We start from the raw sequence: 22,500 nt of genomic DNA on the forward strand, positions 1-22,500 counted from the left end.
ACACTCACCCAGACACTCACCCAGACACTCACCAAGCCACTCACTCACCCAGCCACTCACCTAGCCACTCACCCACTCACTCACTCACCCAGCCACTCACCCAGACACTCACCTAGCCACTCAACCACTCACTCACCCACTGACTCACTCACCCAGCCACTCACCTAGCCACTCACCCAGACACTCACTCACCCACTCACCCAGACACTCACCCAGACACTCACTCACTCAAACACTCACCCAGCCACTCACCCAGCCACTCACCCAGCCACTCACTCACTCACTCACATAGCTACTCACGCACTCACCCAGACACTCACCCAGCCACTCACCCAGCCATTCACTTACTCACCCAGCCACTCACCCAGCCACTCACCCACTCACTCACCCACTCACTCACTCACCCAGCCACTCACCCAGCCACTCACTCACCCAGCCACTCACCCAGCCACTCACTCACTCACTCACCCACTCACTCACCCACTCACTCACCCACCCACCCACTCAACCACTCGCTCACTCACCCACTCGCTCACTCACCCACTCGCTCACCCACCCACTCACTCACCCAACCACTCACCCACCCACCCACTCACCCACCCACTCACTCACCCGCTCACTCAATCACCCACTCACTCACACACCCACTCACCCACCCACTCACTCACCCGCTCACTCACACACTCACTCACACACTCATCCACCCACTCACTCACCCACTCACTCAATCATTCACCCACTCGCTCACTCACTCACTCACACACTCACTCACCCACCCACCCACTCACTCACCCACTCACTCACTCACTCACCCACCCACTCACCACTCACTCACTCACCCACTCACCCACTCACCCACTCACCCACTCACTCACCCACCCACTCACTCACCCACTCACTCACTCACTCACCCACTCACCCACTCACTCACCCACCCACTCACTCACTCACTCACCCACTTACTCACCCACTCACCCACCCACCCATTCACTCACCCACCCACTCACCCACTCACCCACCCACCCAACCACTCACTCACTCACCCACCCACCCACCCACTCACCCACTCACTCACTCACTCACCCACCCACTCACCCACCCACCCACCCACTCACCCACTCACTCACTCACTCACCCACTCACCCACTCACCCACTCACCCAATCACCCACTCTCCCACTCACCCACTCACCCACTCACCCACCCACCCACTCACCCACCCACCCACCCACCCACTCACTCACTCACTCACCCACCCACTCACCCACCCACTCACCCACTCACCCACCCACTCACCCACCCACCCATCCACTCACCCACTCACCCACCCACCCACCCACTCACCCACCCACCCACCCACTCACCCACCCACCCATCCACTCACCCACTCACCCACCCACTCACCCACCCACCCTGTCACCCACCCACCCACCCTGTCACCCACCCACCCACCAAAGATGGGATTCCCTCTCAGCGTGTATCCCCCGAATGTGAACACGTGTGAGTGATCAGCTGTCACCACGGTCAGCGTCTCTCTCTCGTCCGTGACCACTCACCCACCCACTCACTCACTACCCACTCACTCACTCACCCACCCACCCACTCACCCACTCACCCACTCACTCACTCACCCACCCACTCACCCACTCACCCACCCACCCCCCACCACCCACCCACTCACTCACTCACCCACCCACCCACTCACCCACCCACTCACTCACTTACCCACCCACTCACTCACTCACCCACCCACCCACTTACCCACCCACCCACTCACTCACTCAACCCACCCACCCACCCACTCACCCACCCACTCACTCACTCACCCACCCACTCACCCACCCACCCACTCACCCACCCACTCACTCACCCACCCACCCACTCACCCACCCACTCACTCACCCACTCACCCACTCACTTACCCACTCACTCACTCACCCACCCACCCACTTACCCACCCACTCACTCACTCACTCACCCACTCACTCACTCACCCACCCACCCACTCACCCACTCACCCACCCACCCACCCACTCACCCACCCACCCACCCACTCACTCACTCACTCACCCACCCACCCACTCACCCACTCACCCACCGACCCACCCACTCACTCACCCACCCACCCACTCACCCACCCACCCACTCACCCACCCACCCACTCACTCACCCACTCACTCACCCACTCACTCACTCACTCACCCACTCACTCACTCACCCACCCACCCACTCACCCACTCACTCACTCACTCACCCACCCACCCACTCACCCACTCACCCACCCACCCACTCACCAACCCACCCACTCACCCACTCACCCACCCACTCACTCACCCACTCACCCACCCACCCACTCACCCACCGACCCACTCACTCACTCACCCACCCACCCACTTACCCACCCACTCACTCACTCACTTACCCACCCACTCACCCACCCACTCACCCACCCACCCACTCACCCACTCACTCACCCACTCACCCACCCACCCACTCACCCACCCACTCACTCACTCACCCACCCACCCACTCACCCACTCACCCACCGACCCACCCACCCACTCACCCACCCACCCACTCACCCACCCACTCACTCACCCACTCACCCACTCACTCACCCACTCACCCACCCACCCACCCACTCACCCACCCACCCACCCACTCACTCACCCACTCACTCACCCACTCACTCACCAACCCACCCACTCACCCACCCACCCACACTCTCACCCACCCACCCACCGAAGATGGGATTCCCTCTCAGCGTGTATCCCCCGAATGTGAACACGTGTGAGTGATCAGCCGTCACCACGGTCAGCGTCTCTCTCTCGTCCGTGAATGTCCCTGCCTCGGCGATGGAGTCGTCAAAGGCGACCGCCTCACTCAGCGCCTGGTGAGCCAAACCCTCGTGGTGGCCGTGGTCGATGCGGCCGCCTGGTGGGTGGGGTGGGTGGGGGGGTGGTGGTGGGTGGGTAGGGTGGGTGGGTGGGTGGGTTAGGGGGGTGGGTGATGATGAACCCATAGACTCATCACCACACAGAGACCCAAAGACTCACCACACAGAGACCCACAGACTCATCACAAAGAGACTCATAGACTCACCACACAGAGACCCATAGACTCATCATCACACAGAGACCCATAGACTCATCATCACACAGAGACCCATAGACTCATCACACAGAGACCCATAGAATCATCATCACACAGAGACCCATAGACTCACCACACAGAGACCCATAGACTCACCACACAGAGACCCATAGACTCACCACACAGAGACCCATAGACTCAGCACGCAGAGACCCATAGACTCACCACACAGAGACCCATAGACTCACGACACAGAGACCCATAGACTCACCACACAGAGACCCATAGACTCATCACACAGAGACCCACAGACTCACCACACAGAGACCCATAGACTCACCACACAGAGACCCACAGACTCACCACAGAGAGACCCATAGACTCACCACACAGAGACCCATAGACTCATCACACAGAGACCCATAGACTCACCACAGAGAGACCAATAGACTCATCATCACACAGAGACCCATAGACTCATCATCACACAGAGACCCATAGACTCATCACACAGAGACCCATAGACTCACCACAGAGACCCATAGACTCACCACACAGAGACCCATAGACTCAGCACGCAGAGGCCCATAGACTCACCACACAGAGACCCATAGACTCACCACAGAGAGACCCATAGACTCACCACACAGAGACCCATAGACTCACCACACAGAGACCCATAGACTCACCACACAGAGACCCATAGACTCACACACAGAGACCCATAGACTCACCACACAGAGACCCATAGACTCATCACACAGAGACCCATAGACTCATCACACAGAGACCCATAGACTCACCACACAGAGACCCACAGACTCACCACACAGAGACCCATAGACTCACCCCACAGAGACCCATAGACTCACCACACAGAGACCCACAGACTCACCCCACAGAGACCCATAGACTCACCACACAGAGACCCACAGACTCACCACACAGAGACCCATAGACTCATCACACAGAGACCCATAGACTCACCACACAGAGACCCATAGACTCACCACACAGAGACCCATAGACTCACCACACAGAGACCCATAGACTCACCACACAGAGACCCATAGACTCACCACACAGAGACCCATAGACTCACCACACAGAGACCCATAGATTCATCACACAGAGACCCATAGACTCATCACACAGAGACCCACAGACTCACCACACATAGACCCATAGACTCATCACACAGAGACCCAAAGACTCACCACAGAGAGACCCATAGACTCATCACACAGAGACCCACAGACTCACCACACAGAGACCCATAGATTCATCACACAGAGACCCATAGACTCATCACACAGAGACCCACAGACTCACCACACAGAGACCCATAGACTCATCACACAGAGACCCATAGACTCACCACACAGAGACCCATAGACTCACCCCACAGAGACCCATAGACTCACCACACAGAGACACATAGACTCACCACACAGAGACCCATAGACTCACCACACAGAGACCCATAGACTCACCACACAGAGACCCATAGACTCACCACACAGAGACCCATAGACTCACCACACAGAGACCCATAGACTCACCACACAGAGACCCATAGACTCACCACACATAGACCCATAGACTCACCACACAGAGACCCACAGACTCATCACACAGAGACCCATAAACTCACCACACAGAGACCCATAGACTCATCACACAGAGACCCATAGACTCATCACACAGAGACCCATAGACTCATCATACAGAGACCCATAGACTCACCACCCAGAGACCCACAGACTCACCACACAGAGACCCATAGACTCATCACACAGAGACCCACAGACTCACTACACAGAGACCCACAGACTCATCACACAGAGACCCATAGACTCATCACACAGAGACCCATAGACTCACCACACAGAGACCCACAAACCCAACGGTGCTACCCAGAGCTGCTATAAACTGGCCGAACGAGCTGGTGAGTGAGTTGGTGAGTGAGTTGGTGAGTGAGTTGGTGAGTGAGTTGGTGAGCGAGTTGGTGAGTGAGCTGGTGAGCGAGCTGGTGAGCGAGTTGGTGAGTAAGTTGGTGAGCGAGCCGGTGAGCGAGCTGGTGAGTGAGCTGGTGAGTGAGCGAGTTGGTGAGCGAGTTGGTGAGTGAGTTGGTGTGCGAGTTGGTGAGTGAGCTGGTGAGTGACTTGGTGAGTGAGCTGGTGAGTGACTTGGTGAGTGAGCTGGTGAGTAAGTTGGTGAGTAAGTTGGTGAGCGAGTTGGTGAGTGAGCTGGTGAATGAGCTGGTGAGTGAGCTGGTGTGTGAGTTGGTGAGTGAGCTGGTGAGTACGTTGGTGAGTGAGTTGGTGAGTGAGCTGGTGAGTGATCTGGTGAGTGATCTGGTGAGTGAGCGAGTTGGTAAGTTGGTGAGCGAGTGAGTTGGTGAGCGAGTTGGTAAGTTGGTGAGCGAGCTGGTGAGCGAGCTGGTGAGTGAGCGAGTTGGTAAGTTGGTGAGTGAGTTAGTGAGTGAGCTGGTGTGTGATCTGGTGAGTGATCTGGTGAGCGAGTTGTTGAACGAGTTGGTGAGCGAGTTGGTGAGTAAGTTGGTGAACGAGTTGGTGAGCGAGTTGGTGAGTGAGTTGGTGAGCGAGTTTGTGAGTGAGTTGGTGAGCGAGCTGGTGAGCGAGCTGGTGAGTGAGTTGGTGAGCGAGTTGGTGAGTGAGTTGGTGAGCGAGCTGGTGAGCGAGCTGGTGAGTGAGTTGGTGAGCGAGTTGGTGAGTGAGTTGGTGAGCGAGCTGGTGAGCGAGCTGGTGAGGAGCCATCACTCCTCCCCTGACCCACTCACCTTCTACCAGTAAGAAGAATCCTTTGGGGTTCTTGGTGAGGATTCTGAGCGCCACTTTCACCATCTCCACGAGAGACGGGTCCACCGTCTTGTTCCTGTCCAGTTCGTAGAGCATGTCCATCGGTTCAAACAGGCCTGGCGCAGGATCATCGTCAACATCGACACCATCAACATCGCCAACATCAACATCGACACCATCATCAACATCAACATCATCAACGTCATCAACATCGCCACCATCATCAACATCATCAACATCAACGTCATCAACATCATCACCGTCATCAACATCGCCACCACCATCAACATCAACGTCATCAACGTCATCAACATCGCCACCGTCATCAACGTCATCAACGTCATCAACATCAACATCATCAACGTCATCAACATCGCCACCATCAACATCGCCAACATCAACGTCATCAACATCACCACCATCAACATCATCAACGTCATCAACGTCATCAACATCATCGTCATCAACGTCATCAACATCAACATCATCAACGTCATCAACACCATCAACGTCATCAACATCATCAACATCGCCACCATCAACATCAACATCATCAACGTCATCAACATCATCAACATCAACATCATCAACGTCATCAACATCGCCACCATCAACATGGCCAACATCAACGTCATCAACGTCATCGACGTCATCAACATCGCCACCATCAACATCGCCAACATCAACATCATCAACATCATCAACGTCATCAACATCATCAACGTCATCAACATCACCACCATCAACATCGCCAACATCAACGTCATCAACATCATCAACGTCATCAACATCATCAAACGTCATCAACATCATCAACATCAACATCATCAACATCATCAACGTCATCAACATCGCCACCATCAACATCGCCACCATCAACATCATCATCGTCATCAACATCATCAACATCAACATCATCAACGTCATCAACATCGCCACCATCAACATCGCCACCATCAATAACATCAACGTCATCAACGTCATCAACATCATCAACGTCATCAACATCATCAACGTCATCAACATCATCAACAACATCAACATCGCCACCATCAGCATCGTCAACGTCATCAACATCAACATCATCAACATGAACATCATCAACGTCATCAACGTCATCAACATCATCAACATCAACATCATCAACGTCATCAACATCGGACCATCAACATCGCCATCAACGTCATCAACAACGCCAACATCAACGTCATCAACGTCATCAACGTCAACAACGTCATCAACATCGCCACCATCAACATCACCATCATCGTGATGGTGATGTTTATGATGATGATGATGGTGTTAATGATATTGGTGATGATGATGATGGTGATGATGATGTTGATGGTGATGTTGATGATGATGTTGATGGTAATGTTGATGTTGATGGTGATGTTGATGTAGGATGGTGGTGATGGTGATGATGTTGTTGATGGTGGTGATGTTGATGGTGATGTTGATGATGGTGATGGTGGTGATGTTGATGGTGATGATGTTGATGATGGTGATGTTGATGGTGATGATGATGATGGTGATGTTGATGGTGATGTTGATGGTGATGTTGATGGTGATGATGGTGATGATGGTGATGTTGATGGTGATGTTGATGGTGATGATGATGTTGATGATGTTGATGGTGATGTTGATGGTGATGATGATGTTGATGGTGATGGTGATGATGATGATGGTGATGTTGATGGTGATGTTGATGGTGATGATGATGGTGATGTTGATGATGGTGATGATGATGTTGATGATGGTGATGTTGATGACGGTGATGTTGATGTTGATGATGATGTTGATGGTGGTGATGTTGATGATGATGATGTTGATGGTGATGTTGATGATGGTGATGTTGATGGTGATGTTGATGATGGTGATGTTGATGGTGATGGTGATGATGATGTTGATGGTCATGTTGATGATGGTGATGATGATGGTGATGTTGATGATGGTGATGTTGATGATGGTGATGTTGATGGTGATGTTGATGGTGGTGATGATGATGATGATGTTGATGATGACGATGTTGATGATGTTGATGATGATGTTGATGGTGATGATCTTGATGGTGGTGATGTTGATGATGGTGATGTTGATGGTGGTGATGTTGATGGTGGTGATGTTGATGGTGATGTTGATGATGATGATGTTGATGGTGGTGATGTTGATGATGATGATGATGTTGATGGTGATGTTGATGGTGATGTTGAAGGTGATGTTGTTGGTGGTGATGTTGATGGTGGTGATGATGATGATGGTGATGTTGATGGTGATGTTGATGGTGATGATGATGGTGATGTTGATGATGGTGATGATGATGATGTTGATGATGGTGATGTTGATGATGGTGATGTTGATGTTGATGATGATGTTGATGGTGGTGATGTTGATGATGATGATGTTGATGGTGATGTTGATGATGGTGATGTTGATGGTGATGTTGATGATGGTGATGTTGATGGTGATGGTGATGATGATGTTGATGGTCATGTTGATGATGGTGATGATGATGGTGATGTTGATGATGGTGATGTTGATGATGGTGATGTTGATGGTGATGTTGATGGTGGTGATGATGATGATGTTGATGATGACGATGTTGATGATGTTGATGATGATGTTGATGGTGATGATCTTGATGGTGGTGATGTTGATGATGGTGATGTTGATGGTGGTGATGTTGATGGTGGTGATGTTGATGGTGATGTTGATGATGATGATGTTGATGGTGGTGATGTTGATGATGATGATGATGTTGATGGTGATGTTGATGGTGATGTTGAAGGTGATGTTGTTGGTGGTGATGTTGATGGTGGTGATGTTGATGATGGTGATGTTGGTGATGGTGATGTTGATGGTGATGTTGATGGTGATGTTGATGATGGTGATGTTGATGATGTTGATGATAATGATGTTGATGGTGGTGATGTTGATGGTGATGTTGATGATGGTGATGATGTTGATGGTGGTGATGTTGATGGTGATGTTGATGGTGGTGATGTTGATGATGGTGATGTTGATGGTGATGATGTTGATGATGATGATGTTGATGATGTTGATGATGGTGATGTTGATGATGGTGATGTTGATGATGGTGATGTTGATTTTGGTGATGTTGATGGTGGTGATGGTGATGTTGATGATGGTGATGATGTTGATGGTGATGTTGATGGTGATGTTGATGGTGGTGATGTTGATGATGGTGATGTTGATGATGGTGATGTTGATGATGATGATGTTGATGGTGATGATGTTGATGGTGGTGATGTTGATGGTGATGTTGATGATGTTGATGATGGTGATGATGATGTTGATGATGATGTTGATGATGATGATGTTGATGGTGGTGACGTTGATGTTTATGATGATGATGATGGTGTTAATGATATTGGTGATGATGATGATGGTGATGATGATGTTGATGGTGATGTTGATGATGATGTTGATGGTAATGTTGATGTTGATGGTGATGTTGATGTAGGATGGTGGTGATGGTGATGATGTTGTTGATGGTGGTGATGTTGATGGTGATGTTGATGATGGTGATGGTGGTGATGTTGATGGTGATGATGTTGATGATGGTGATGTTGATGGTGATGATGATGATGGTGATGTTGATGGTGATGTTGATGGTGATGTTGATGGTGATGATGGTGATGATGGTGATGTTGATGGTGATGTTGATGGTGATGATGATGTTGATGATGTTGATGGTGATGTTGATGGTGATGATGATGTTGATGGTGATGGTGATGATGATGATGGTGATGTTGATGGTGATGTTGATGGTGATGATGATGGTGATGTTGATGATGGTGATGATGATGTTGATGATGGTGATGTTGATGACGGTGATGTTGATGTTGATGATGATGTTGATGGTGGTGATGTTGATGATGATGATGTTGATGGTGATGTTGATGATGGTGATGTTGATGGTGATGTTGATGATGGTGATGTTGATGGTGATGGTGATGATGATGTTGATGGTCATGTTGATGATGGTGATGATGATGGTGATGTTGATGATGGTGATGTTGATGATGGTGATGTTGATGGTGATGTTGATGGTGGTGATGATGATGATGATGTTGATGATGACGATGTTGATGATGATGTTGATGGTGATGATCTTGATGGTGGTGATGTTGATGATGGTGATGTTGATGGTGGTGATGTTGATGGTGGTGATGTTGATGGTGATGTTGATGATGATGATGTTGATGGTGGTGATGTTGATGATGATGATGATGTTGATGGTGATGTTGATGGTGATGTTGAAGGTGATGTTGTTGGTGGTGATGTTGATGGTGGTGATGATGATGATGGTGATGTTGATGGTGATGTTGATGGTGATGATGATGGTGATGTTGATGATGGTGATGATGATGATGTTGATGATGGTGATGTTGATGATGGTGATGTTGATGTTGATGATGATGTTGATGGTGGTGATGTTGATGATGATGATGTTGATGGTGATGTTGATGATGGTGATGTTGATGGTGATGTTGATGATGGTGATGTTGATGGTGATGGTGATGATGATGTTGATGGTCATGTTGATGATGGTGATGATGATGGTGATGTTGATGATGGTGATGTTGATGATGGTGATGTTGATGGTGATGTTGATGGTGGTGATGATGATGATGATGATGACGATGTTGATGATGTTGATGATGATGTTGATGGTGATGATCTTGATGGTGGTGATGTTGATGATGGTGATGTTGATGGTGGTGATGTTGATGGTGGTGATGTTGATGGTGATGTTGATGATGATGATGTTGATGGTGGTGATGTTGATGATGATGATGATGTTGATGGTGATGTTGATGGTGATGTTGAAGGTGATGTTGTTGGTGGTGATGTTGATGGTGGTGATGTTGATGATGGTGATGTTGGTGATGGTGATGTTGATGGTGATGTTGATGGTGATGTTGATGATGGTGATGTTGATGATGTTGATGATAATGATGTTGATGGTGGTGATGTTGATGGTGATGTTGATGATGGTGATGATGTTGATGGTGGTGATGTTGATGGTGATGTTGATGGTGGTGATGTTGATGATGGTGATGTTGATGGTGATGATGTTGATGATGATGATGTTGATGATGTTGATGATGGTGATGTTGATGATGGTGATGTTGATGATGGTGATGTTGATTTTGGTGATGTTGATGGTGGTGATGGTGATGTTGATGATGGTGATGATGTTGATGGTGATGTTGATGGTGATGTTGATGGTGGTGATGTTGATGATGGTGATGTTGATGATGGTGATGTTGATGATGATGATGTTGATGGTGATGATGTTGATGGTGGTGATGTTGATGGTGATGTTGATGATGTTGATGATGGTGATGATGATGTTGATGATGATGTTGATGATGATGATGTTGATGGTGGTGACGTTGATGTTGATGATGGTGATGTTGATGATGGTGATGTTGATGATGATGATGTTGATGGTGATGATGTTGATGATGATGTTGATGGTGGTGATGTTGATGGTGATGATGTTGATGTTGATGATGTTGATGGTGGTGACGTTGATGTTGATGATGTTGATGGTGATGTTGATGATGATGTTGATGGTGGTGATGTTGATGGTGGTGATGATGGTGATGTTGATGATGATGATGTTGATGATGATGTTGATGATGATGTTGATGATGGTGATGTTGATGTTGATGATGGTAATGTTGATGGTGATGTTGATGATGGTGATGTTGATGGTGATGTTGATGTTGATGATGGTGATGTTGATGGTGATGTTGATGGTGATGATGATGTTGATGGTGATGATGTTGATGGTGATGTTGATGATGGTGATGTTGATGATGGTGATGTTGATGATGGTGATGTTGATGGTGGTGATGTTTATGGAAGTGATGTTGATGGTGATGTTGATGATGGTGATGTTGATGGTGATGATGTTGATGGTGGTGATGTTGATGGTGATGTTGATGATGGTGATGTTGATGATGGTGATGTTGATGATGGTGATGTTGATGGTGATGTTGATGATGGTGATGTTGATGATGGTGATGTTGATGGTGATGTTGGTACCCAGGAGGTGGTCAGTCTTGGAGACATCAACAGCCAGTAGTTGTTCTCTGTTCCACACGTACTTTCCGTTCTGATATAAGCACACACAGATATAAGCACACACACAGTGACACACACACAGTGACACACACACAGTGACACACACACTTTGACACAAACAGTGACACACACACACAGTGACACACACACTTTGACACACACACAGTGACACACACAGTGACACACACAGTGACACACACACACAGTGACGCACACACAGTGACACACACACAGAGACACACACAGTGACACACAGTTACACACAGTGACACACACACAGTGACACACACATAGTGACACACACACAGTGACACACACACAGTGACACACACAGTGACACACACACACACAGTGACACACACACAGTGACACACACACACAGTGACACACACACAGTAACACACACACACAGTGACACACACACAGTGACACACACACAGTGACACACAGTGACACAATGTCACTCACTCACCTACCCACTCACCCACTCACTCAGGAGCGGTAAGCGAGTGGTGAGCGAGTGGTGAGCGGTGAGCGAGTGGGCGAGTGGGTGAGTGAGTGGGTGAGTGAGTGTTTGAGTGAGTGGGTGAGTGAGTGAGTGGGTGAGTGAGTGGGTGAGTGAGTGAGTGGGTGAGTGGGTGAGTGGGTGAGTGAGTGAGTGAGTGGGTGAGTGAGTGGGTGAGTGTGTGGGTGAGTGGGTGAGTGAGTGTGTGAGTGAGTGGGTGAGTGAGTGAGTGAGTGGGTGAGTGAGTGAGTGGGTGAGTGAGTGTGTGAGTGGGTGAGTGAGTGAGTGAGTGAGTGGGTGAGTGAGTGAGTGACTGGGTGAGTGAGTGAGTGAGTATGTGAGTGGGTGAGTGTGTGAGTGAGTGAGTGGGTGAGTGAGTGAGTGGGTGAGTGAGTGGTGAGTGAGTGGGTGAGTGAGTGACTGAGTGGGTGAGTGAGTGAGTGAGTGAGTGGGTGAGTGAGTGGGTGAGTGGGTGAGTGGGTGAGTGAGTGAGTGAGTGGGTGAGTGAGTGGGTGAGTGAGTGTGTGAGTGGGTGAGTGAGTGAGTGAGTGGGTGAGTGAGTGAGTGACTGGGTGAGTGAGTGAGTATGTGAGTGGGTGAGTGTGTGAGTGAGTGGGTGAGTGAGAGAGTGGGTGAGTGAGTGGTGAGTGAGTGGGTGAGTGAGTGACTGAGTGGGTGAGTGGGTGAGTGAGTGAGTGACTGAGTGAGTGAGTGACTGAGTGAGTGGTAAGTGAGCGAGTAAGTGAGTGACTGAGTGAGTGACTGAGTGACTGACTGAGTGACTGACTGAGTGAGTGACTGAGTGACTAAGTGACTGAGTGACTGACTGAGTGACTGAGTGAGTGACTGAGTGACTGAGTGAGTGACTGAGTGAGTGACTAAGTGAGTGACTGAGTGACTGACTGAGTAACTGAATGACTGACTGAGTGACTAACTGACTGAGTGACTGAGTGAGTGACTAAGTGACTGAGTGAGTGACTGAGTGAGTGACTGAGTGAGTGACTAAGTGAGTGACTGAGTGACTGAGTGACTGACTGAATGACTGAGTGATTGAGTGAGTGACTGAGTGAGTGACTGAGTGAGTGACTAAGTGAGTGACTGAGTGACTGAGTGACTGACTGAATGACTGACGGAGTGATTGAGTGAGTGACAGAGTGAGTGACTGAGTGAGTGACTGAGTGAGTGACTAAGTGAGTGACTGAGTGACTGAGTGACTGACTGACTGAGTGAGTGACTAAGTGAGTGACTAAGTGACTGAGTGAGTGACTGACTGAGTGACTGACTGAGTGACTGAGTGACTGACTGAGTGACTGAGTGACTGACTGAGTGACTGAGTGACTGACTGAGTGAGTGACTGAGTGACTGACTGAGTGACTGACTGACTGAGTGATTGACTGAGTGACTAACTGACTGAGTGGGTGACTGACTGAGTGACTGAGTGACTGACTGAGTGACTGACTGAGTGACTGAGTGAGTGACTGAGTGACTAAGTGAGTAACTGACTGACTGACTGACTGAGTGACTAAGTGAGTGACTGACTGAGTGACTGAGTGACTGAGTGACAGACTGACTGACTAAGTGACTGAGTGAGTGAGTGACTGACTGAGTGACTCACTGACTAAGCGACTGAGTGACTGAGTGACTGAGTGACAGACTGACTAAGTGACTGAGTGACTAAGTGACTGAGTGACTGAGTGAGTGAGTGACTGACTGAGTGACTAAGTGACTGAGTGACTGACTGACTGAGTGACTAAGTGACTGAGTGAGTGACTGACTGAGTGAGTGACTGACTGAGTGACTGACTGAGTGACTAACTGACTGAGTGAGTGACTGACTGAGTGACTGATTGAGTGACTGACTGAGTGACTGAGTGACTGAGTGAGTGACTGACTGAGTGACTGACTGAGTGACTGAGTGAATGACTGACTGAGTGACTGACTGAGTGACTGAGTGACTGACTGAGTGACTGACTGAGTGACTGACTGACTAAGTGACTGAGTAACTGACTGACTGAGTGACTAACTGACTGAGTGTGTGACTGAGTGACTGACTGACTGAGTGACTGAGTGACTGACTGAGTGACTGACTGAGTGACTGAGTGACTGAGTGACTGACTGACTGACTGAGTGACTGACTGAGTGACTGAGTGACTGAGTGACTGACTGACTGAGTGACTGAGTGACTGAGTGAGTGACTGAGTGAGTGACTGACTGAGTGACTGACTGACTAAGTGACTGAGTAACTGACTGACTGAGTGACTAACTGACTGAGTGTGTGACTGAGTGACTGAGTGACTGACTGAGTGACTGAGTGAGTGACTGACTGAGTGGCTGAGTGAGTGACTGAGTGAGTGACTGAGTGACTGAGTGACTGAGTGACTGACTGAGTGACTGAGTGAGTGACTGAGTGAGTGACTGAGTGAGTGACTGAGTAACTGACTGACTGAATGAGTGACTAACTGACTGAGTGAGTGACTGAGTGACTGAGTGAGTGACTGAGTGAGTGACTGAGTGACTGACTGAGTGACTGAGTGAGTGACTGACTGACTGACTGAGTGACTGACTGAGTGACTAACTGACTGAGTGACTGACTGACTGAGTGACTGAGTGACTGACTGAGTGACTGACTGAGTGACAAACTGACTGACTGAGTGACTGAGTGAGTGACTGACTGAGTGACTGACTGAGTGACTGAGTGACTGACTGACTGACTGAGTGACTGACTGAGTGACTGAGTGAGTGACTGAGTGACTGACTGAGTGACTGAGTGAGTGACTGACTGACCGACTGACTGAGTGACTGAATGACTGAGTGACTGACTGAGTGACTGACTGACTGACTGAGTGACTACCTGACTGACTGAGTGAGTGACTGAGTGAGTGACTGACTGACTGACTGAGTGACTGACTGACTGACTGAGTGACTGAGTGACTGACTGAGTGACTGAGTGAGTGACTGAGTGACTGAGTGAGTGACTGAGTGAGTGACTGAGTGAGTGACTGAGTGAGTGACTGAGTAACTGACTGACTGAATGAGTGACTAACTGACTGAGTGAGTGACTGAGTGACTGAGTGAGTGACTGAGTGACTGACTGAGTGACTGACTGAGTGACTGAGTGAGTGACTGACTGACTGAGTGACTGACTGAGTGACTAACTGACTGAGTGACTGACTGACTGAGTGACTGAGTGAGTGACTGACTGAGTGACTGACTGAGTGACTAACTGACTGACTGAGTGACTGAGTGAGTGACTGACTGACTGACTGACTGAGTGACTGAGTGACTGACTGACTGACTGAGTGACTGACTGAGTGACTGAGTGAGTGACTGAGTGACTGAGTGACTGACTGAGTGACTGAGTGAGTGACTGACTGACCGACTGACTGAGTGACTGAATGACTGAGTGACTGACTGAGTGACTGACTGAGTGACTGACTGACTGACTGAGTGACTGACTGACTGAGTGACTGACTGAGTGACTGACTGAGTGACTGAGTGACTGAGTGAGTGACTGACTGAGTGACTGACTGAGTGACTGACTGAGTGACTGACTGAGTGACTAAGTGAGTGACTGACTGAGTGACTGACTGACTGAGTGACTAACTGACTGACTGAGTGAGTGACTGAGTGAGTGACTGACTGACTGACTGAGTGACTGAGTGACTGACTGAGTGACTGAGTGAGTGACTGAGTGACTGAGTGAGTGACTGAGTGAGTGACTGAGTGAGTGACTGAGTAACTGACTGACTGAATGAGTGACTAACTGACTGAGTGAGTGACTGAGTGAGTGACTGAGTGAGTGACTGAGTGACTGACTGAGTGACTGAGTGAGTGACTGACTGACTGACTGAGTGACTGACTGAGTGACTAACTGACTGAGTGACTGACTGACTGAGTGACTGAGTGAGTGACTGACTGAGTGACTGACTGAGTGACTAACTGACTGACTGAGTGACTGAGTGAGTGACTGACTGAGTGACTGACTGAGTGACTGAGTGACTGACTGACTGAGTGACTGACTGAGTGACTGAGTGAGTGACTGAGTGACTGACTGAGTGACTGAGTGAGTGACTGACTGACCGACTGACTGAGTGACTGAATGACTGAGTGACTGACTGAGTGACTGACTGAGTGACTGAGTGAGTGACTGAGTGAGTGACTGAGTGAGTGACTGAGTGAGTGACTGAGTAACTGACTGACTGAATGAGTGACTAACTGACTGAGTGAGTGATTGAGTGACTGAGTGAGTGACTGAGTGAGTGACTGAGTGACTGACTGAGTGACTGAGTGAGTGACTGACTGACTGACTGAGTGACTGACTGAGTGACTAACTGACTGAGTGACTGACTGACTGAGTGACTGAGTGAGTGACTGACTGAGTGACTGACTGAGTGACTAACTGACTGACTGAGTGACTGAGTGAGTGACTGACTGAGTGACTGACTGAGTGACTGAGTGACTGACTGACTGACTGAGTGACTGACTGAGTGACTGAGTGAGTGACTGAGTGACTGACTGAGTGACTGAGTGAGTGACTGACTGACCGACTGACTGAGTGACTGAATGACTGAGTGACTGACTGAGTGACTGACTGAGTGAGTGACTGACTGACTGAGTGACTGACTGACTGAGTGACTGACTGAGTGACTGACTGAGTGACTGAGTGACTGAGTGAGTGACTGACTGAGTGACTGACTGAGTGACTGACTGAGTGACTGACTGAGTGACTGACTGAGTGACTAAGTGAGTGACTGACTGAGTGACTGACTGACTGACTGAGTGACTAACTGACTGACTGAGTGAGTGACTGAGTGAGTGACTGAGTGATTGACTGAGTGACTGAGTGAGTGACTGAGTGACTGAGTGAGTGACTGAGTGAGTGACTGAGTGAGTGACTGAGTGAGTGACTGAGTAACTGACTGACTGAATGAGTGACTAACTGACTGAGTGAGTGACTGAGTGACTGAGTGAGTGACTGAGTGAGTGACTGAGTGACTGACTGAGTGACTGACTGAGTGACTGAGTGAGTGACTGACTGACTGACTGAGTGACTGACTGAGTGACTAACTGACTGAGTGACTGACTGACTGAGTGACTGAGTGAGTGACTGACTGAGTGACTGACTGAGTGACTAACTGACTGACTGAGTGACTGAGTGAGTGACTGACTGAGTGACTGACTGAGTGACTGAGTGACTGACTGACTGACTGAATGACTGATTGAGTGACTGAGTGAGTGACTGAGTGACTGACTGAGTGACTGAGTGAGTGACTGACTGACCGACTGACTGAGTGACTGAATGACTGAGTGACTGACTGAGTGACTGACTGACTGACTGAGTGACTAACTGACTGACTGAGTGAGTGACTGAGTGAGTGACTGACTGACTGAGTGACTGAGTGACTGACTGAGTGACTGAGTGAGTGACTGAGTGAGTGACTGAGTGAGTGACTGAGTGAGTGACTGAGTAACTGACTGACTGAATGAGTGACTAACTGACTGAGTGAGTGACTGAGTGACTGAGTGAGTGACTGAGTGAGTGACTGAGTGACTGACTGAGTGACTGACTGAGTGACTGACTGACTGACTGAGTGACTGACTGAGTGACTAACTGACTGAGTGACTGACTGACTGAGTGACTGAGTGAGTGACTGACTGAGTGACTGACTGAGTGACTAACTGACTGACTGAGTGACTGAGTGAGTGACTGACTGAGTGACTGACTGAGTGACTGAGTGACTGACTGACTGACTGAGTGACTGACTGAGTGACTGAGTGAGTGACTGAGTGACTGACTGAGTGACTGAGTGAGTGACTGACTGACCGACTGACTGAGTGACTGAATGACTGAGTGACTGACTGAGTGACTGACTGAGTGACTGACTGACTGACTGAGTGACTGACTGAGTGACTGACTGAGTGACTGAGTGAGTGACTGACTGAGTGACTGACTGAGTGACTGACTGAGTGACTGACTGAGTGACTAAGTGAGTGACTAAGTGAGTGACTGACTGAGTGACTGACTGACTGACTGAGTGACTAACTGACTGACTGAGTGAGTGACTGAGTGAGTGACTGACTGACTGACTGAGTGACTGAGTGACTGACTGAGTGACTGAGTGAGTGACTGAGTGACTGAGTGAGTGACTGAGTGAGTGACTGAGTGAGTGACTGAGTAACTGACTGACTGAATGAGTGACTAACTGACTGAGTGAGTGACTGAGTGACTGAGTGAGTGACTGAGTGAGTGACTGAGTGACTGACTGAGTGACTGACTGAGTGACTGAGTGAGTGACTGACTGACTGACTGAGTGACTGACTGAGTGACTAACTGACTGAGTGACTGACTGACTGAGTGACTGAGTGAGTGACTGACTGAGTGACTGACTGAGTGACTAACTGACTGACTGAGTGACTGAGTGAGTGACTGACTGAGTGACTGACTGAGTGACTGAGTGACTGACTGACTGACTGAGTGACTGACTGAGTGACTGAGTGAGTGACTGAGTGACTGACTGAGTGACTGAGTGAGTGACTGACTGACCGACTGACTGAGTGACTGAATGACTGAGTGACTGACTGAGTGACTGACTGACTGACTGAGTGAGTGACTGAGTGAGTGACTGACTGACTGACTGAGTGACTGAGTGACTGACTGAGTGACTGAGTGAGTGACTGAGTGACTGAGTGAGTGACTGAGTGAGTGACTGAGTGAGTGACTGAGTGAGTGACTGAGTAACTGACTGACTGAATGAGTGACTAACTGACTGAGTGAGTGACTGAGTGACTGAGTGAGTGACTGAGTGACTGACTGAGTGACTGACTGAGTGACTGAGTGAGTGACTGACTGACTGACTGAGTGACTGACTGAGTGAGTAACTGACTGAGTGACTGACTGACTGAGTGACTGAGTGAGTGACTGACTGAGTGACTGACTGAGTGACTAACTGACTGACTGAGTGACTGAGTGAGTGACTGACTGAGTGACTGACTGAGTGACTGAGTGACTGACTGACTGACTGAGTGACTGACTGAGTGACTGAGTGAGTGACTGAGTGACTGAGTGACTGACTGAGTGACTGAGTGAGTGACTGACTGACCGACTGACTGAGTGACTGAATGACTGAGTGACTGACTGAGTGACTGACTGAGTGACTGACTGACTGAGTGACTGACTGACTGAGTGACTGACTGAGTGACTGACTGAGTGACTGAGTGACTGAGTGAGTGACTGACTGAGTGACTGACTGAGTGACTGACTGAGTGACTAAGTGAGTGACTGACTGAGTGACTGACTGACTGAGTGACTAACTGACTGACTGAGTGACTGAGTGAGTGACTGACTGACTGACTGAGTGACTGAGTGACTGACTGAGTGACTGAGTGAGTGACTGAGTGACTGAGTGAGTGACTGAGTGAGTGACTGAGTGAGTGACTGAGTAACTGACTGACTGAATGAGTGACTAACTGACTGAGTGAGTGACTGAGTGAGTGACTGAGTGAGTGACTGAGTGACTGACTGAGTGACTGACTGAGTGACTGAGTGAGTGACTGACTGACTGAGTGACTGACTGAGTGACTAACTGACTGAGTGACTGACTGACTGAGTGACTGAGTGAGTGACTGACTGAGTGACTGACTGAGTGACTAACTGACTGACTGAGTGACTGAGTGAGTGACTGACTGAGTGACTGACTGAGTGACTGAGTGACTGACTGACTGAGTGACTGACTGAGTGACTGAGTGAGTGACTGAGTGACTGACTGAGTGACTGAGTGAGTGACTGACTGACCGACTGACTGAGTGACTGAATGACTGAGTGACTGACTGAGTGACTGACTGACTGACTGAGTGACTAACTGACTGACTGAGTGAGTGACTGAGTGAGTGACTGACTGACTGACTGAGTGACTGAGTGACTGACTGAGTGACTGAGTGAGTGACTGAGTGAGTGACTGAGTGAGTGACTGAGTGAGTGACTGAGTAACTGACTGACTGAATGAGTGACTAACTGACTGAGTGAGTGACTGAGTGACTGAGTGAGTGACTGAGTGAGTGACTGAGTGACTGACTGAGTGACTGAGTGAGTGACTGACTGACTGACTGAGTGACTGACTGAGTGACTAACTGACTGAGTGACTGAGTGACTAACTGACTGACTGAGTGACTGAGTGAGTGACTGACTGAGTGACTGACTGAGTGACTGAGTGACTGACTGACTGACTGAGTGACTGACTGAGTGACTGAGTGAGTGACTGAGTGACTGACTGAGTGACTGAGTGAGTGACTGACTGACCGACTGACTGAGTGACTGAATGACTGAGTGACTGACTGAGTGACTGACTGAGTGACTGACTGACTGACTGAGTGACTGACTGACTGAGTGACTGAATGAGTGACTGACTGAGTGACTGAGTGACTGAGTGACTGACTGAGTGACTGACTGAGTGACTGACTGAGTGACTGACTGAGTGACTGACTGACTGACTGACTGAGTGACTGACTGACTGACTGAGTGACTAACTGACTGACTGAGTGAGTGACTGAGTGAGTGACTGACTGACTGACTGAGTGACTGAGTGATTGACTGAGTGACTGAGTGAGTGACTGAGTGACTGAGTGAGTGACTGAGTGAGTGACTGAGTGAGTGACTGAGTGAGTGACTGAGTAACTGACTGACTGAATGAGTGACTAACTGACTGAGTGAGTGACTGAGTGACTGAGTGAGTGACTGAGTGAGTGACTGAGTGACTGACTGAGTGACTGACTGAGTGACTGACTGACTGACTGAGTGACTGACTGAGTGACTAACTGACTGAGTGACTGACTGACTGAGTGACTGAGTGAGTGACTGACTGAGTGACTGACTGAGTGACTAACTGACTGACTAAGTGACTGAGTGAGTGACTGACTGAGTGACTGACTGAGTGACTGAGTGACTGACTGACTGACTGAATGACTGACTGAGTGACTGAGTGAGTGACTGAGTGACTGACTGAGTGACTGAGTGAGTGACTGACTGACCGACTGACTGAGTGACTGAATGACTGAGTGACTGACTGAGTGACTGACTGACTGACTGAGTGACTAACTGACTGACTGAGTGAGTGACTGAGTGAGTGACTGACTGACTGAGTGACTGAGTGACTGACTGAGTGACTGAGTGAGTGACTGAGTGAGTGACTGAGTGAGTGACTGAGTAACTGACTGACTGAATGAGTGACTAACTGACTGAGTGAGTGACTGAGTGACTGAGTGAGTGACTGAGTGAGTGACTGAGTGACTGACTGAGTGACTGACTGAGTGACTGACTGACTGACTGAGTGACTGACTGAGTGACTAACTGACTGAGTGACTGACTGACTGAGTGACTGAGTGAGTGACTGACTGAGTGACTGACTGAGTGACTAACTGACTGACTGAGTGACTGAGTGAGTGACTGACTGAGTGACTGACTGAGTGACTGAGTGACTGACTGACTGACTGAGTGACTGACTGAGTGACTGAGTGAGTGACTGAGTGACTGACTGAGTGACTGAGTGAGTGACTGACTGACCGACTGACTGAGTGACTGAATGACTGAGTGACTGACTGAGTGACTGACTGAGTGACTGACTGACTGACTGAGTGACTGACTGAGTGACTGACTGAGTGACTGAGTGACTGAGTGAGTGACTGACTGAGTGACTGACTGAGTGACTGACTGAGTGACTGAGTGACTGAGTGAGTGACTGACTGAGTGACTGACTGAGTGACTGACTGAGTGACTGACTGAGTGACTGACTGACTGACTGACTGAGTGACTGACTGACTGACTGAGTGACTAACTGACTGACTGAGTGAGTGACTGAGTGAGTGACTGACTGACTGACTGAGTGACTGAGTGATTGACTGAGTGACTGAGTGAGTGACTGAGTGACTGAGTGAGTGACTGAGTGAGTGACTGAGTGAGTGACTGAGTG

General features: G+C 49.2%; 1 protein-coding gene across 1 annotated transcript in view; it reads right to left on the minus strand.

Moving 5' to 3' along the window:
• Positions 1 to 22,500, minus strand: part of LOC116938462 (alkaline phosphatase) — a 54,024-nt gene that overhangs the window by 2,637 nt on the left and 28,887 nt on the right. The window contains exons 6-8 of the mRNA XM_076063358.1: positions 11,996 to 12,065; positions 5,896 to 6,030; positions 2,722 to 2,933 (exon numbers count right to left, since the gene is read on the minus strand). Coding sequence (XP_075919473.1) covers positions 2,722 to 2,933; positions 5,896 to 6,030; positions 11,996 to 12,065 — 417 coding nt within the window. The remainder of the gene's footprint in view (positions 1 to 2,721; positions 2,934 to 5,895; positions 6,031 to 11,995; positions 12,066 to 22,500) is intronic.

Source organism: Petromyzon marinus, unplaced genomic scaffold (assembly GCF_048934315.1).
Source record: "Petromyzon marinus isolate PM22_M1 ecotype Great Lakes invasive population unplaced genomic scaffold, UKy_Petmar_22M1.pri1.0 PM_Scaffold_104, whole genome shotgun sequence".
In the NCBI taxonomy this organism is placed as follows: Eukaryota; Metazoa; Chordata; class Hyperoartia; order Petromyzontiformes; family Petromyzontidae; genus Petromyzon; species Petromyzon marinus.